The sequence below is a fragment of the Parambassis ranga genome, chromosome 15 (assembly GCF_900634625.1).
Source record: "Parambassis ranga chromosome 15, fParRan2.1, whole genome shotgun sequence".
Classification (NCBI taxonomy): domain Eukaryota; kingdom Metazoa; phylum Chordata; class Actinopteri; family Ambassidae; genus Parambassis; species Parambassis ranga.
In genome coordinates, this window is record NC_041035.1 from 13,242,606 (window position 1) to 13,262,156 (window position 19,551).

At 41.5% G+C, this 19,551-nt stretch overlaps 1 protein-coding gene across 2 annotated transcripts; it reads left to right on the top strand.

Annotated features, from left to right (window-relative positions):
• The first annotated feature begins 4,417 nt into the window (after window positions 1-4,417).
• On the top strand, window positions 4,418-19,287 carry LOC114447488 (protein TsetseEP-like). Of its 2 annotated transcripts, XM_028423774.1 has the most exons (9): window positions 4,420-4,629; window positions 5,285-5,362; window positions 6,018-6,095; window positions 6,751-6,828; window positions 7,482-7,583; window positions 7,793-7,924; window positions 9,275-9,423; window positions 19,042-19,155; window positions 19,264-19,287. In XM_028423774.1, the coding sequence occupies exons 1-7, from the start codon at window positions 4,468-4,470 to the stop codon at window positions 9,308-9,310; spliced, it is 666 nt and encodes a 221-aa protein (XP_028279575.1). In that variant the 5' UTR covers window positions 4,420-4,467; the 3' UTR covers window positions 9,311-9,423; window positions 19,042-19,155; window positions 19,264-19,287. The 2 variants fall into 2 exon arrangements, with proteins under 2 accessions (XP_028279574.1, XP_028279575.1); XM_028423773.1 differs by lacking the exons at window positions 9,275-9,423; window positions 19,042-19,155; window positions 19,264-19,287 and having other exon boundaries at window positions 4,418-4,629; window positions 7,793-8,131.
• The last annotated feature ends 264 nt before the right edge of the window (window positions 19,288-19,551 follow it).

The following is a 19,551-nucleotide window of genomic DNA, read 5'->3' on the forward strand; positions in this document are numbered from 1 at the left end:
ACTTATGACCCCGGTTTATACCGCAGCGTGGAATCTCTGCTCGTACATGTCTGTGGCTGTTTCTCCGCCGGTAGCGTTGTGAAATCAGCGAGTTTTATTCTGGTGACTGACTTCCTGTCTGCTCGATGTAGTCGGTGCAAACAGACGCAGATGTACATGTACGAGCAGAGATTCCGTTTGAAAAGTAGAGAAGCAGCTTTAATCTGACAGAACATGCGCACAGCGCCGCGCCGCGCTCTCCGTGCGGAATGAATCCGGGCCAAGAGCTTCACCTTTCTAAGTTCTTACCTGTGTTTCAGCAAATGAAGTTCAGAGCGCAGATTCTCCAGCAACTCAGAGAATCCTTCACATCAGCCTTCAGATTCTTTCTGCGTCTTCTTCTGAATAAAATCCTGAAAGTCCTGGAACTTGTCCTGAATCCGGAAACTGTCTCTCTGTAGTCAGGGGCGCCCGATAAACATTCAGGGGGACACTTCATGACATGAGGGTGACTTTCAAAGGCATCACAATTCGTGCTGTCATATTTTCAAAAGGCCACGCCCCCTTTCAAAACAATACATAAACCTCATGTAATCTTATGATATATTGTTCATGTTCAGGTTCTCAATCAATCAATCAAGATGGCGCCGGGTACGGACGCCCTGGTGTTTTGGTGCGCTCTGTTTTGTTTGTTTTTGTGCACAAACTGTGTGTCTGCATGCTCTTACACCAGAGAAGAGCTCATGAACATCAGATTTACCATACCTGTGGACTTATCACCAGTTTTTTTAGCATCTGCTGCCGAATTACTACACGTTTTAGTTAAAAAGGTGAGACGCCGGCGCAGAGGGAAGAGAGCTGGTGCGCCTCCGGAGACGTGGGACGCGCACACCGTTACCTGGGATTTTTCTCTCTAACGTCCGCTCACTTAGCAACAAAATGGACGAGCTGACACTGTTGATGGGAAGGAACAGGGACTTTTCTTCATCTTGTGTGTTGTGCTTCACGGAGACCTGGCTTTGTGAACAGATACCGGACTGCGCACTGCAGCTGGAGGGATTCCAACTCCTCCGAGCGGATCGCCACAGGGAACTCTCCGGTAAAACCAAAGGTGGAGGTGTCTGTTTCTATATCAACAGTGGTTGGTGTACTGATGTGACTGTGATCTCCCAGCACTGCTCTCCTGCTCTGGAATACTTATTCATTCACTGTAAGCCATTTTACTCTCCACGTGAGTTTGCTTCATTCATTCTGGCCGCTGTTTACATCTCGCCCGGTGCAGACGTGCACGAGGCTCAGCGTGCACTCGCGGATCAGATCCTGTGTTTGGAGCAAACATATCCGGACTCCTTAATTATTGTCCTTGGTGACTTTAATAAAGGAAACCTGAGCAAAGAACTCCCGAAGTACAAACAGCTGATCAAATGCCCGACCAGAGAGGAGAACACACTGGATCACTGTTACACCACGATAAGCGAGGCATATCGCGCAGTGCCCCGTGCTGCTCTTGGACTATCTGACCACGTGATGGTCCATCTGATTCCTGCGTACAGACAGAGGCTGAAGCTCTCCAAACCTGTGGTGAGGACATCTAAAAAGTGCACCAGCCAGGCTGTGGAGGAGCTTCGCTCCTGTTTTGAGACAACGGACTGGGAGGTGTTCAGGGCTGCCACTGATAGTCTTGATGAGTATACAGACACTGTGACGTCATATATACAGTACTGTGAGGACAGTATTGTGCCAACACGCACCAGGGTGAGTTATAACAATGACAAACCCTGGTTCACAGCTAAACTCAACCTGGCTCTTCACTACATCCTGCAGCATCTGGACTCCCCGGGAACCTATGCTAGGATCCTGTTTGTGGACTTCAGCTCTGCTTTCAACACAATCCGCCCAGCTCTCCTCCAAGACAAGCTGTCCCTGCTGCATGTTCCAGACTCCATCTGCCGGTGGATCACTGACCTCCTGACAGACAGGAGACAGCATGTGAGGCTGGGGGCGAATGTCTCGGAAACAAGGACCATCAGCACCGGTACCCCCCAAGGCTGTGTACTTTCCCCTCTGCTCTTCTCCCTGTACACCAACTGCTGCACCTCCAGTCTGTCAAGCTGATTAAGTTTGCTGACGACACCACCCTCATTGGACTCATCTCAGACGGGGATGAGTCTGCCTACAGGATGGAGGTGGACCGTCTGGTGTCCTGGTGTGCTGACAACAACCTGGAGCTGAATGCCCAGAAGACAGTGGAGATGACAGTAGACCTTCGGAAAGTGCCAGCTCCATCACCCCCCCTCACCCTGACAGACACCCCCATCTCCACAGTGGACTCTTTCCGCTTCCTGGGTACCACCATCACCCAGGACCTCAAGTGGGAGCTCACCATCAGCTCCCTCATCAAAAAGGCCCAGCAGAGGATGTACTTCCTGCGGCAGCTGAGGAAACTCAAGGTGCCAGCCAGGATGATGGTTCAGTTCTACACGGCCATCATTGAGTCCATCCTCACCTCCTCCATCACAGTGTGGTACGCAGGGGCCACTGCCAGGGACAGGCACAGACTGCAGCGTGTGGTGCGCTCTGCTGAGAAGGTGATCGGCTGCAGCCTGCCATCTATTGAGGACCTGTACGTCTCCAGGACTCTGAGGCATGCAGGTCGGATCACAGCTGACCCTTCTCACCCTGGACACGGACTCTTTGAGCCACTCCCCTCAGGCAGGACCCCTCTGGTCCATTCGGACCAGAACCTCACGCCACAAGAACAGCTTCTTCCCCTCTGCTGTTGGACTGTTAAACTGTAATTAATGCACTGCTCTGCACTGTCTTCAGAAGGTCACTTTAGTATAGTCACTGCACAATGACGACTATTTGCACTGTTTACTCCATCTTGCACTACTTGCACACTTTAGTTTATTTACTTAATTTTATCTTAGTTTTTATCTTATTGCATGTTAATTGTTATATGTTCTTTGTATGCACCAATCACTAAGGCAAATTCCTAGTAATGTGAACCCCCTTCACTTACATGGTATGATTCTGATTCTGATGTTTAAATGAATCATGGACCAGAAGTCTTCTGTCTAAACGCTTCATCTTACTCTGGTTTCCCTCTGAACACAGGCTGTGTTGGAAGAATTCTCGAAGGAACCTGTGTCAGCAGCATGGCCCGCTGGACTTTGTGGAGACAGTCTGTCCATATGTCTTACTATGGACATATATGTGATGTCACTCCGATGATCTCATCCATGATATGTTACTGTGAAGTATGATTGTGCCTGTGCCTGCTCTAAGATGTGTGTGAGTATTCTGAGAAGCTGTCTGTTAGATAACAGAGGGTAAAAGACCGCAGGCTGGTTGGAGGCTCATGTTTCCAGAACCAGAACCTGAGCCTATAATGTTTGTAGCAGGTTAGTAGCTCTGCACTTGGTCCACAGACACCTGGCCGTGGTCGTCGTGGTGATAAGGCAGGTGATGGGGGTCTATGTAAGCTCCATCCTGGTCATGGTAGGCGTAGTTCGGCTCCCCCAGGTCATCGGTGGGGGCGTGGTCTCTGCCAGCCAGCAGATCGGTCCGTTTCAGAGCGCGGCCTTCTCCAAATGCACGGTACAGATACACCGCCATGACGAACAGCGCCACCTGCAGAGAGGCGGAAACACTCAGTGTGATGGAGCTAGAGTAACATAAGTTACCGTCCAGACTCACTGTATGAGACAGCCTCTAGTGGACACTGGAGGAACTGCAGTTTGTGCTGCTTGGTCTCAGTACCTACCTCAGTACCTCATCTACTAACAGATACAGGGCTGCGCTGATCTTCCTTCTTCTTCACCCTTAATAAATATTTATGTCATATAACCACAAACAGGCCGCCATGTTGATTCAAAACCATCCAATCAGAAGCAGACAGGAAGTGCTGACACGTCAAAGTGATCTGCTGGTGACTCAGTGAAGACACATACAAACCCTCAGACTGTGACAAAGGCGTGTTTGCGCCCTCTGCAGGCAGTGCAGTGTTACTACCTGCAGTAACAGCAGGGCGACGTCCATGGCGATGATGGTCAGGGAGTTCTCCTGCAGCCAATCACTGAACGTCTGACTGCAGCCCTGAAAGCCACAAACCCAGCAGAATCATGGGTAAAACATCACAGCACACCAGCGACACGAAACACAGGAGGTTAAGAGTGTGTGTGTGTCAGTGTGTGTGTCAGTGTGTGTCAGTGTGTGTCAGTGTGTGTGTCAGTGTGTGTCATTGTGTGTCAGTGTGTGTGTTAGTGTATGTGTCAGTGTGTGTGTCAGTGTGTGTCAGTGTGTGTGTCAGTGTGTGTGTTAGTGTGTGTGTTAGTGTGTGTCAGTGAGTGTGTCAGTGTGTGTGTCAGTGTGTGTCGGTGTGTGTGTTGGTGTGTCTGTGTGTGTGTGTCTGTGTGTGTGTGTCAGTGTGTGTGAGTGTGTGTGTGTGTGTGTGCTCTTGTATTCGTGACATATCAGGACATTTTTATGATAACACACCTTCACTATGAGGATTGGATCTACATTGGATATAGAAAAGTTCTGACATGTTATTGTTGTGTATTGTTGCAGACACCAAACATTGAGATGCAGCCTGAGCCTTCAGAACAACCAGAGGACTCTGGGAACTCCACTGCATCCTTCCAGCAGGTGATCACATAATTCTAGTTTCTTTTTGGAATGAAATATTTACTCAGTTGGCTTCAGATGGAAGTCAGGAACATAAAACAATTCCATTTTACTGAATTTGTTGGTGTAAAATGTTCACAACATCAATATTAATGGGCTCTACCTCTACATTTATTGGCAGAAAAAGTTAGTGCACCATTTGCTATCTCTAGTATGCCCTTACGGGATCAAGTTGATCCGAAATGTCACTGAATTTTAGGTTTTTGCCCATTGAATCTTTTGCTAATCAACATGGCTGATTTGATGTGTGGGATCATAGATCTCTTTGGTTCAGTGTGTGGTTTGGAGCTTTGTTTGACATCAACAGAATCAGCTAGGTGTCAGAAACATGGACTTTACTGTGCTTCAGCCGTCATGTCCTCATATTGTTTTAGGCTGTGAAACACTTGTGTGTTTCATGTAATGTCCTCATATGGTCAAACCCAGCGACTGTAGACTGTGTGTGTGTTACAATGTCCTCATATTGATGGTGAGCAGATAATGGTAATACTCTGTAGAGCCTGGCATAAGAAGCCCAGAGCCTGATGTTCATTATTTTCAAAGGATATATCTACTAGATTGGATCTACATTGGATATAGAAAAGTTCTGACATGTTATTGTTGTGTATTGTTGCAGACACCAAACATTGAGATGCAGCCTGAGCCTTCAGAACAACCAGAGGACTCTGGGAACTCCACTGCATCCTTCCAGCAGGTGATCACATACTTCTAGTTTCTTTTTGGAATGAAATATTTACTCAGTTGGCTTCAGATGGAAGTCAGGAACATAAAACAATTCCATTTTACTGAATTTGTTGGTGTAAAATGTTCACAACATCAATATTAATGGGCTCTACCTCTACATTTATTGGCAGAAAAAGTTAGTGCACCATTTGCTATCTCTAGTATGCCCTTACGGGATCAAGTTGATCCGAAATGTCACTGAATTTTAGGTTTTTGCCCATTGAATCTTTTGCTAATCAACATGGCTGATTTGATGTGTGGGATCATAGATCTCTTTGGTTCAGTGTGTGGTTTGGAGCTTTGTTTGACATCAACAGAATCAGCTAGGTGTCAGAAACATGGACTTTACTGTGCTTCAGCCGTCATGTCCTCATATTGTTTTAGGCTGTGAAACACTTGTGTGTTTCATGTAATGTCCTCATATGGTCGAACCCAGCGACTGTAGACTGTGTGTGTGTTACAATGTCCTCATATTGATGGTGAGCAGATAATGGTAATACTCTGTAGAGCCTGGCATAAGAAGCCCAGAGCCTGATGTTCATTATTTTCAAAGGATATTTCTACTAGATTGGATCTACATTGGATATAGAAAAGTTCTGACATGTTATTGTTGTGTATTGTTGCAGACACCAAACATTGAGATGCAGCCTGAGCCTTCAGAACAACCAGAGGACTCTGGGAACTCCACTGCATCCTTCCAGCAGGTGATCACATACTTCTAGTTTCTTTTTGGAATGAAATATTTACTCAGTTGGCTTCAGATGGAAGTCAGGAACATAAAACAATTCCATTTTACTGAATTTGTTGGTGTAAAATGTTCACAACATCAATATTAATGGGATCTACCTCTACATTTATTGGCAGAAAAAATTAGTGCACCATTTGCTATCTCTAGTATGCCCTTACGGGATCAAGTTGATCTGAAATGTCACTGAATTTTAGGTTTTTGCCCATTGAATCTTTTGCTAATCAACATGGCTGATTTGATGTGTGGGATCATAGATCTCTTTGGTTCAGTGTGTGGTTTGGAGCTTTGTTTGACATCAACAGAATCAGCTAGGTGTCAGAAACATGGACTTTACTGTGCTTCAGCCGTCATGTCCTCATATTGTTTTAGGCTGTGAAACACTTGTGTGTTTCATGTAATGTCCTCATATGGTCGAACCCAGCGACTGTAGACTGTGTGTGTGTTACAATGTCCTCATATTGATGGTGAGCAGATAATGGTAATACTCTGTAGAGCCTGGCATAAGAAGCCCAGAGCCTGATGTTCATTATTTTCAAAGGATATATCTACTAGATTGGATCTACATTGGATATAGAAAAGTTCTGACATGTTATTGTTGTGTATTGTTGCAGACACCAAACATTGAGATGCAGCCTGAGCCTTCAGAACAACCAGAGGACTCTGGGAACTCCACTGCATCCTTCCAGCAGGTGATCACATACTTCTAGTTTCTTTTTGGAATGAAATATTTACTCAGTTGGCTTCAGATGGAAGTCAGGAACATAAAACAATTCCATTTTACTGAATTTGTTGGTGTAAAATGTTCACAACATCAATATTAATGGGCTCTACCTCTACATTTATTGGCAGAAAAAGTTAGTGCACCATTTGCTATCTCTAGTATGCCCTTACGGGATCAAGTTGATCCGAAATGTCACTGAATTTTAGGTTTTTGCCCATTGAATCTTTTGCTAATCAACATGGCTGATTTGATGTGTGGGATTATAGATCTCCTTGGTTCAGTGTGTGGTTTGGAGCTTTGTTTGACATCAACAGAATCAGCTAGGTGTCAGAAACATGGACTTTACTGTGCTTCAGCCGTCATGTCCTCATATTGTTTTAGGCTGTGAAACACTTGTGTGTTTCATGTAATGTCCTCATATGGTCGAACCCAGCGACTAGACTGTGTGTGTGTTACAATGTCCTCATATTGATGGTGAGCAGATAATGGTAATACTCTGTAGAGCCTGGCATAAGAAGCCCAGAGCCTGATGTTCATTATTTTCAAAGGATATTTCTACTAGATTGGATCTACATTGGATATAGAAAAGTTCTGACATGTTATTGTTGTGTATTGTTGCAGACACCAAACATTGAGATGCAGTCTGAGCCTTCAGAACAACCACAGGACTATGGGAAAATCTCAAACTCAAAAAACCTCAAGAAAATCTCAAACTCAACTCAGGTAACCTTACTCATATAAAATCTGGTTGTATTGTTTTATCACAACACAGAAGAACCACAATATAACATATGCAAAATTATTTAGCAATTTTAGAAGGAATCCAACAAAATGTATTGCAAAACAGTCCATATTTCTGTTATTCATGTTGTCTGAAATTGAAGCTACATGTGATGCAAAATAATTTCATCAATTTATTGTTACGATGAAAGGTCCAAGAACTGAGACTTGTAGGGCCTCGAGGCTTGCACTTGACTCAGACACCTTGGGCAAGATTGACAGCAGTTCTACCTCGTCATCTACCCTGGATAACATGGATATCAGTGGCACTCAACCAAGAAATGGTAACATATAAAAAACCTCCAAATGCAAACTGTAATAAATGTAGACAGATGTTTAGTAGGTAAAGTATAAAATGCTTAAGCAATGTCTTGTTGCTGTTAGGTTTTCAAACCACTGCATTGTTTTTTATCACAAGACAAGTTCAAAGGAATGTTTCATGGAAGAGGCCGAAAGTTACAAATGTTGCCATTAAACATGTGTGAAAGGCAGACTGTTCCATGTTTTTATTTTGACACAAATTTACTCCAAAGTTCTTAAATCAAATGCAGCGATTAGCATCTGTTTTATTGGCCATTCATGCTCAATACAAGGAATATGATTCAACTGATTTCAGTCATCTAAAAGACAACATTAAAGACAGAAATTTTATTGGAAAATGTATGGCTTTCATATTAAAAATAAATATCTAATATTTACAGAGATGTATAAGATTGCTGCAGTGACATAAGACACTGCAATGGTGCTGTTTAAAAGGGAATTTTTAAATTTTTAAAAAGTGTATAACCCATGAACAGGTCCTGTTGCAGAGTGCTTGCGACTGTCTAACAGGTAGACATTAGATCTGTTAGGTAGTTGTGCAGCCAGGTGTTAAGTTGAAAGTACTGACCCTTTTCTTACCTAGTCTTTATAAGTCATGTATACTTGAAAATTTAGTGTGTGAGGGCTTCATAAATCACTTGAACATGAAATATATGTGTGTTTTGATATTGTCCTCAAAAGTCATGTAAACCCAAATTTAGTGTGTAAGGGCTTCATAAATCACTTGAACATGAAATATATGTGTGTTTTGATATTGTCCTCAAAAGTCATGTAAACCCAAATTTAGTGTGTAAGGGCTTCATAAATCACTTGAACATGAAATATATAAGTGTGTTTTGATATTGTCCTCAAATGTCATGTAAACCCAGCAAGGACCTCATATATACTATAAAAGTCATGTTTGGACAAAAGTAAGCCCTAGCCAAAGTCCCAATAGATGGAACTGCTCCTGGAACTGTGTTAAGCAACCCAGTGTGACTCCCACACCTCTAGGACCTTTGGAAAGGCGTGTACCCATTTTTCACATTTTTGTCATACGTCCTGATAATTCATGAAAACACGTGTGTGTGTGTGTGTGTGTGTGTGTGTGTGTGTGTGTGTGTGTGTGTGTGTGTGTGTGTGTGTGTGTGTGTGTGTGTGTGTGTGTGTGTGTGTGTGTGTGTGTGTAACTGTAACTGTGCCTTTTGTTTTAATGTTTCAGTGTGGGTTTAGGTAAAACATGCATTTAAGTGCATGTGTGGGTGGCAAATCACTCTGTAATGCTAAAAATAAGTGGACTGATGGATCCGTATGTCCTGTATGTCTTGTTCTAGGAACACCATGAATCTTCACTGCTGAGACGCCTGTAATAAAAGTAGTGCTGTTCATCTCCTGTGCAGACCACTCTCTGTTCCTTCACGGTGTCGTTTGCTATTCTCATTGGCATCACAGGAGCTGTTCGAGCCACAGTGTGGGAGCTAAGGTAATGATCATTATTGCTTCGATGATGCTGCCTTCTGTCCCGCTGTACACACATAATGTCCCCATGAATCCCACTGTGCAACGATGCATAGGGGTAAGCATGGAACCACAAGCATTTCTTTTTTACCTCATTTATGTCACATTCTTTCATGTATGCAAAGACAATGCTCCCCAAGGTACACTTTAGACTTATTAAGGTTTATTTTTCTTGTTTCCCTGACACCATTGACTGGGGTCAGACCCAACACTGCAGGGAACCTGTCTTAGTATAATGAGGAACCTGGGCCTGGCTTATTGCCACATCTGTTCCCACATGACTCTAGCTGTGCTGTGATTCAGGCTCATTTTATTATGCTCAAGGGGCAAAGGGTCTTTGATGCAAATGAAGAACATACTTAAGCAGATTGGGACGGTATCTGAAGTGACAGGTACAGTGTCTCCTAATGTTCGGACATCATGGGGCTGTCTCTGCGCTCCCCGCAACGCTAAAAATGACATTAGTGTCATTGTTTCACCTTGAAAGCTTGTTTACTGTCCAAGTGTTTTTGCAGAAGGAGCTATTAGAGCAGCCATTAATTAGTGTCACTTCTTGTTAACGTAGGAGGTTCTCAGGCAGCGCCTGGCTTGTCTCCCAAAACAAGAGCACAAACACTCTCCCACAAATACAAAAAGTGTTCTACTCGTCACACGACTGTACCAGCTTAATAGATTTTAAAAGCGTTTTAGTGTTGGCATACTTAAAGAATACTTAATCAAGATGAGCATTTTGTTTTATTTATATCCAGTGCACTCATCACAAAAGGCCTTTACTGTTCACTCTTGGTGGAAAGATTTTCTGTTCTTTGAAGCTCAAAGAGATCTCAGAATAACATTAGCAATTTTTTTCTGCAGAAAGTTTCAGTATTTCCTCATAGTAATACTTGACCTTGGTTGAGCTCTGCCTATGATACAGCAGTCAGACTGTAAATTTATGCACTCTAAAATGCAGAAAAGCAAAGAACTGGCAACATGAACTTAAAATCTTGAAATGTTACTAATTTAGAAATTCATAGAGGCTTTTACCAAGGGAGCTGACTGACTGACCAGTCAGTGTCCTGTGAGGAATAGCTTGCAGCTCTGGGACTATTTTAGGTTCCATGATTGTCTTGGTTATGGAAGAAAGAAGCAATAATTATTGGCAGGAGCTATCCTGTGATAAATAGATTGTTCAACCAATCAAGTGCCAAGCATTGTTAAGAGAACCTGGCCTTTCAAATAGTTTACAAGGATTACTGGGTTTTTAAAATGGTGTTATTTAACAAACAGCGATGTGTCTGCTTATTGATCATGACTTGCAACATTTGTACTTGACCTATCAGAAGTATAACATGTTGCCCTTAGGCATGTTATTGGGGCTTTATAAACCCAGATTAGGATTTGGGGTCTTTGGATAATTTCATCTATATGTAAAATTGTTATCTCTTCTCTCTGGTGGTTTTTGGATGAAGCGGCAAACAAGAGAAATGCGACATGCATATGAAATGCAGCCAAATGTCAGAGAAATTTATGAAAAGTAAGAATATTCTCGACAATAAGATTTGCCTTTCATTAAAGGACTTTGAATTATTGAACTCCTCCTTCTCTCCTTGTGATAGCTTATCTCTGTGTTGCTTGCTATTCTGGAGCTGTGCTGCCTTCACTTTTGGGCTGTAATTAAAGAGAAGGAACACCAGTAGTAACCTTAGAAAATAATTGGGTTATTTTTCAGTGTGTGCCAAAGAAACTGAATTGTAATATTCTACTTCAGTTCACAATCCCCCTCAATTATTTCAGCCGACTTCACAGATTAATAAAATATTAAAACATACACACAAATACCCAGTCACACTCAGACACATTCACACACATACAAAGGTACACAGGGGAAAGAAGATTTAGAATATTAGAAAAAGAGAAATAATGGGCTTTCAAAAACTACCTGAAGGGCTGTGACAATTTATATTGTCATAATGTAAGACTCATTTTCTAATGAACTCATTCATTCAGCTTCAGTGAAGTGAGTCCTTCTTCTTTTGGCGACAGGCATGTCCTGGAGGTTGCTGTCCCGGGCTTCCTTACAGCTCTGAACACTATGTTGCATTTGTTTCTCTGGGTGTAGCCTGTGTCGGCTACCACTCTGTGGAAAGCCGAACAAGCTCCTTGCTGCCATTAGAGTTCAGCGTTCCAGCAAGCAGGTTTGGAGAATGGACACAGAATAATGTATGAAGAGCTTCTCAGCTGCAGGTTAAAAGTGCTGCAGAGTGTGGCAGAGCTGGATCATTTGGGAATGTGTGTGGGGGTTTGGGTGGGCATAATAAATGCACACAGACTAGATTTAAAATGGCAAAGACTTCTTTTTTTCTTTTTCCAGTTTTCAGAGAACTTCAATGTAGGCTGCTGCTTATAATTTACTTTGCTGTGACTGTGTGCAGTGAAATTAGAATTTACGTTGTTCAAATTTATTATTTTTATGAATTGGATGTATTGCTCACCTTAGGATCAGTTTAACCTGGCTGTACACTATAAAATATACAATATAATATTATAAGATGTCTTCATGGCTTGTTGTCCTATATTTATCTCCTGCATCCTGGTTACACTTCATCCTCCTCTCTCTGTGTGTGATTCCCCATGTTCTCAAATATTTGTTAATCAGCTGTATTATTAAAATGTCTGGGGTAATTAAGAATGTAATTTGCTGTAATGAAATCCCTGTGGATGTTTCGTGTTCCACTATAAGCACTTATTGAGAGAGGGGGAAAAAAGTAATATTATAGTTTTATTCAAAGAGAATAAAGCTAAAGATCCAGAGGCAATCTGACTGGAAGAATACACACATGCACGCAGAAGGAGTCAAATATTTGAGAACCATGGAGCTCAGTGCAGAGAGGCAGCATGTGGCACTGTTAATGAGTTTGATGGAGCAATAAAAATCAATTAGTAGGAAATGATATGCAAATAAACAGTTTTAGAAGTCAGTCACAGTATTTTCAGGGTTTGTTTATGACCTAAAGAAACTGCTCTAAACTGAATTTTGAGTGAGAAAGCTGCGTGACAGCTGTAATTAATTTTTCTTGGTTCCACTGAGCTGTTTGTGGAGCCAATAAACATATTGTTATCTGGGTTCATTGCATTTGACTCATTTAGATGTTCTAAATCTCTCTTCTGACAAGATTTTGGTTGGCGTAAGTAGTCACACTCGTTTGCAGTAGTTGGCTAATTTGTTTTCCGTTGTCATCTTTTTTTTGTGTTTTATTAGGTGCTTTAACACTAAATGGGAAACACATGCATATCTACTACACTTTAGGTATCAAAACAGATAAATGTTGCACTTTTGTGGGATACAAAATTGCATGTAGAGATACATCTACATGCTGTACTGTACAAACCACAGATGGCCCAACGTTTTATTTTCTTCCCCTCTTTCTGAAAACAGCAGGAGAGAAGTTCTTAAGGTAGAGGCAAAGATGGGACAGCTTTTATAAAGAAGTATTTTTAGGGGAGGCAGAAGCCGCTCTAACCTTTGTAGAACTGTCTGAGTAATGGATGCTTTTAACTGGCTTTTGCAGAAGCTGCTATTGTAATAATCACTGCTGCCTGTTAATGTAAAAATGAGATGCAATATGCAGATGACTAACACTGAGAAATAATGGTCATTTTCAATCAACATTTGCAGAATTGATGTAATGACTTAAAAGCGAATAGAATTACAGGCTTTGTGATGGATTAAGACATTTATTGCTTAGCAAGTGCAGGCAACGTGTCAAAGTAAAGGATTGTTTCATCCTCTCCAAATCAGTCCTCCACTTCTTCTGGGGAAACTTTTGCATTTGCTTCGCTGCTTGGAGAATTGCTTTTAGCAAGGTTTTTAAAATCATGACTGAAAAGCACATTACTTTTAGAATTTCCACTTAAATTGGCCAATTAGGACCACCTTTTAGTTTCTGGCTTTGTGAGTATGGCCCCTGTTCATGATTATTTCATGTACTCTTATTTGGACTCGTGAATTATGCAACAGGGATCATAAGAATGAGAGTTTGGCGCGGTGGGCGACCTTTCTATGTGTGAGTGTGTGTGCATAAGTGTGTGTTCGCACTGTAAGTCAACATCCAGCTGGGAGGAATGGGAGAGATAAGTGTGGGGACAGATTTGTAGTGAAGGCAAAATTCTTATAAACATAAGGCAGGAAGGAGGCAAGCCATTATTTAAAGCTCTAAGCCTCTTGGGTAAGTTTCTAAGTTGCAAACACAAACAAGTACACAAAGCGCCATGCACGTGTCAGCAAAGGCATAAGACGTGTGTGTGTGTGTGTGTGTTTAATAATGTAACAGCTCCCCTCCTTTTCCTTCTTTTGTGTTTTACAGATTAGGCAAATTTCCAAAGAGTGCAGTCACGAACCTAGACTGTATTCTGTGGTATGCATGAAGGGAGACGCACACACACACACACACACACACACACACATACACACACACACACACCTACCTATCTCACTTCTCAAATGCATATTTAATATCTGCAGTGGCGGCTTGCAGAACTTTTAATCAGCGTACAGCGTACCGTACCAGTGACTCAGTCGTCAACCATCAGGTACAATTCCAGTCATAAAATGTCCATCAACCAAATACATGTTATCATATATGATAGTGTTTGTGTCAGATTACTATACGGTATTATTTGGAAGCCTTTAATCACCCCTGCAGGAGTATTTTGACTAGCTATACACGCTTGTGTAACTCAGTACAATCATTCTTTCTGTTGGGACGTGTCCAGTGTCTACCTCATGTGCAGCAACAGTTAGGATACACTCCAGCCCCAGATATACCTGAACAGGATTAAGAGGACCAATAGAAATGAATAATTTGTGAGTATTTCAGAAAGTTCCTATAGTGGTTTTGTTTTTCTGATATTTTTAAACTCCCTCAGAGCTGGTAAGTCAGTTGGTGTGTTATTTTAATGTTTTAAATTTACAGTGGCCAATGGCAAAAGTAAATACGTTTCCGCATGGTGACCCCTGTACAGGGCAAAAACACGTAAAGAAAATGAAGACAAAAGACACACTCTTATTGTTGGGTAGTGTAAGATACTCAAAACTGAATTTGAGATGATGTCGAGTTAAACTTTTTTACAATGTCTGGTCAGAACAGCACGAGTAGGATTCAGTTTTAAGCAGTTTGTCCGACCGTGTCTTAGTGTCCGCAATAATCCAGCAAATCACTAAGTATACATTTTCCAAAAACATGTCAGACTATACTTTAATGGTGTCTGGCACATATTACCACTTTCAGCAGTATTTTGCCTCTTGTAGTCATGAACATCCATTTTCCGTCTGTTTGCCTGCCTGTCTCTGATCAGTCAGTTAACATGTAACTAATAGTTACATTGTGAGTTAATTATAGCATGTAGGAGGAAAGCCTGGAGGGTTATATTGACTAATTTCTCTCCAGGAACATCTGCATTTGCATGTGTCTGCTCATGTGACTCAGAGAGCCAAATCCAACGTGACATCTATGGCAATGCCTATGTTTCCTGGAGGCAGCAAAGCGTGTTATAGCATGCACATACATTACAGGTCCTGCCATGGCAGTTTATTCGCTTGTAATGTGTTACATTCTGTCTTCTTGCCAGACCCAAGGCTACAGCATGACTGACTGTATTCATTTCCTTCTGTTGTCTGTCCAGGCACAAGTCATTATTACAGCAAAGAACAACAGTGGCCAGAGCACCTCATCTTGTGTTTTGCTGCAGCTGTTTACATTTCTGGTCTTCTTCTTGGTGATAACTTCACTCATTCACAGCCTAAAAGCTCCACTGGGGGTGCAGAAACGGCCCCAAAATCCATTAAAACTCCATAATATTATAACAAAACTGCTCTGTTTCCAATTGAATTTCTTTTCTTAAATGCTAAAAACAATCATGATGTGATGATGGTAACATTATGTTGCAGGACAGGAAATAAGGGCAGAATAATGTAAAATGCTGGGGATTGTGGGTTATGCAATTTCCCCATTGTGGGACTAATAAAGGTTTCTTAATCTTTCTTAATCTTAAAATGACTCCGTGTTTCATGGTTCTCTTAAGGTATGCAAGATGATTATGAAAACTTTTAATTTAAACATAAATCTGTTTCACTATAACAGAGCAGATGTTTTTTAAAATCTTATCTGTCCTTTGATGCTCCTGTTGTTTCGCTTCCTTTTGGGACCATGAGCAATATCATGGAAGCAACTAACATGATGGCAGGAAGGAAGGAGGGAGCACAGGAAAGAATAGCTGCTCTTTGTGCTTTGGGATCCATGTCAATAATTAAATGATGCTGTATGAAAATGAATCTAAAATGTTATGAATCCAGGTATTCCACTAACCTCCAGACCAGCCTGGCTCCTTGTATCCACATGGCATGAAAGTGATGCATCTACATTAGTTGAAAAGCACTATGTTCTGTAAGTGTAGCCCATTTACCATAGTACAGTAGGTGGTGATGGTTTTATGGGACTTTGCAAAGATCAACTTCATCTTCCTTCTTCTCTTCAGTCAGACTCTTATTGATTGCTCAGATCTCCCTTGGAATTAAAATCCTAGCAGGAACTCCTCTGGTGATCAATCATTTTACACAAGAGCACAGGACAGCTGTGGGTGGACAGATGGGGGGGATTTAGAGTTTATGTTATTGGGAAAGTTCACAATTAAATGCACTTACACACTAAGCTTGCACACATACGCACATATACATGAACAATTTGATTAATGGGTTTGATTTGATCTCTCGGTGGATAAATGTGATGATATCTCACACTGATATGGTCAATTTATCCTTCTAAGCTGTGCTTATTCTATCTCAAGAAATGCAGGGTTATTATATTCAAACTATGTACAAGGTGACATTGACAGAATGCCAAGACAGCTGCTTTCTATTGATTTGGCTGTTTAATTGGACTTTACCAGTCCTTTTGTGTTTTATCTCTTTTTATATCTGCAGACAAAACAAAACTAAACCAAAAAGTTATGAACAGTAAATTCAATTGTGTTCACCTTCCCACTGTTTTATATCTAAGAAGTTAAGTCTCTCTGCTGTGTCGCTGGCTATTAAACCCAGCCGGCTGTGTACCAGCATTACTTTACCTGTAGCAGCCCAGCAAAACGAGCAGTTTTGTGCTGAAGAAGACGATTTGTGGAGGAGAGGTAAGAAAAAGCAATCAGTGGCCAGATGGGTGTGGGTGGTGAGGGGTGTGGGTGGGGAACCAAAAGGAGTCTGGGAGAAAACCGGGGGGGGGGATACAGATAGAGAGAAGATGTTTAATTTGGCACGTTTTCCACAGAGACATTTAATCTCCTTCAATCCTTGTGGAAAGTGAAAGTGGGGTAGAAGAGGGTGTGAGGGGTTCCTGGAAAATCACAAATTACAAATCTCCCACTGAAAAATCCTGCTCTGTGTTTGACATTGACGGACTGACTGTAGAACCTTGTTATGCCCCTCTGTTATGTGAACAACATGTTTTCATCAATCTTTCTTACTATAGTATATTATAGGCAACCTTTGTTTACTTTCACAGAATTACAAAATATACGTTTGTGGCACATGAAAACATGCAGAAATTCACTCCAAACTGAGAGGATGGTGGTAAAGATCAAGCTGTAGACTTGGCCCATCAGTCACAACATTTATTTTGGCAACAGTTTTAATTACAATTAACACCCAATTAACAGTTAATAGCCCACTTAAATGTCCCTGCTCATTTGGAAGGCAATTTAACAGTGATGAATGCAGTTGTGTTTTTCAGTCTTAATAGCTGGATTATCACTGGCTACGCTAATCTGTGTGCAGGTGTTAGAGAAAAATGATGAAAGAAGAACTTCCCATCAGGTGCTTATTTCTTCTGTGACAGTACATACAGAGCATTTCATACACAGAAAGTCATGTTCCAAGATCCTTTAAATTTTCACTATATTGTGGTATATGGGTGGTGTGCTGAATGGTTAGCAATGGTACCAAATGATTCTATTGATGAAACAGCACAGTAGATGTGTTTTAATATAAGTTTTGGAGCTTTCAGTTTGCCTAAACAGTCAGGGTGACCTAAATAGTAGACTTATGGTGGTATTTAGTTTCCATCACTCCCTTGGAAGATTTATAAGTGTTCACTAAAAGAGGCTCTGAACATCCAGATCGAGATGCAGACAGCGTGGAGTCTACATTTACTATAGATCAACACTTATTTACTGCTCTGACAGCACAGTAAAGCAGGGCCGAGTGGCAAAAAAGTAGGATGATGGATGGTAATGGCAAAATTCCTGTAGACCACTGCAACAAATACTGAAAAACCTCTAACCATGGGGGGCCTGGAAACCTGTAGTTTCTGCCAAATACATAAAGATACCACAAAGACATTAAAATATTGTTGTAATTTTGTCTTTCATACATTGTAGTCAGGGATTATACAGAGATTACAGTTTAGTTATTATTATAGAGGACTATTCTGAGGAAGTTGGTATTAGCCTAGGCTATTTATTTAAAATATATTACTGTATTAAATGTGTACTTTATTACTGTATTCATCCACATTTACACAATTATATTGAACACAGATTGCTGCATATACACTCTATGTGTCCTGTGTTTAACTGCAATTACTGTACTACTTCTACTACTGGTTCTACTACCAGCACTACTGACAACTATAGAAATGCTATTGTAAATTTACATGATGGGTTTACAGTGTTTTTACAGTGTCCTTAAAGATTTGAATTTTTACTGTCAAAGATGGGCTTTTGTAAACCCCTCATTTTACTGGCTTGTTGCCAATGAAACAAGTACTGGCATACTGTATCAGTATGCCCTGTGTGTGCGTGTGCGTGTTTCTTTTCTAATTACCAGCTCTACATGTCCACACAGGTGCTCTGGGGATCCTCCTTTCATTAAAATTAAGTAGATGAACTCATTTACTCAGGGGTACTTACATATGCATCTCTTTATATATTCGTGAGGACACTCGCTGACATTAATTTACCCTATACCTTATATTACCCTTAAAACATATAGTCACAAATTTCGTGATTTACATCAGAGGACTTTTTTTGTGACTGCATGATAAAACCTTAGTGTCCCGACAACAAGAGCAACACCTGACACACACACACACACACACACACGCTTACATTCAGAGTCTCACTTTGATCTGAGGTGCAGCAACATCTGTCCCATATGGTCGTCAGCCACAGTGAGCCCTCTCTCTGGAGCATATGTGTCCAACTCCGATGTTTTTTCTCTTCTTGATGTTACATAACATGTCCATATTTTTATTCTCAAAATATGGAACGTTTTTAGTTCAGTGACCACATCTTTGAATCAGACTATGCTGTGAGGTTGCACGATCCTTGTCATAATATTGTTGTAATAGAATGTAGGTCTTTGTGAACAATAGTCCCCTAAAGCCATAAAGTTTGCATGAAACCAGATAATGATGTCATTTTTCATTATCGGTAGGGAAAGCTGTATTTTATTTTGACATCTGCCGAGCTGGTAGGGATTCAGTGTTTTGCTCCAGAAGGGTGAAAGTGTCTTGACACAGGCTTGATACTGAGTGTGTCTTTCCCCTTGCAGGTCACCCTGCCAGCCTTCATGAAGTGATCACCAGTGCTGGACGTCATGCTGCACCTGCTGCCCGTCTCCTCTCTGCCAAAGGGTATCAGTGGGGGCTTATCCAGCTTGATGGAGGTGCAGATGGCCAACAGAACAAATGCCTCATGTGCCTCTGTTTGCAAAACCACTGACTCACACAATGTGATTCACAAATGACTGACTTTGACTTCTTTTCTGCCAAAGAAAGCATCTAGAAGAGGAAAAAAATAAAAGAGAGACAGCATCTGTTCATCTCACAGACTGACTGCTGAAGTCCTGGTGGTGCCCTTTCAGATGACAAACATTTTGCATCCTCCCATCTACCTCGTGAGTAGCCTTGGAGTCAGCAATCACTCATTTGATTTTCACATAGGATGAATATATACAGCTAAGAGTGCATTTCTGTACTTTTAATTCATAGCTCAATTATTTAATATGTGTGCATAACTTGGTTTTGAAACATGAAATGCTGTTTCAAGCCGATCTCGTCAC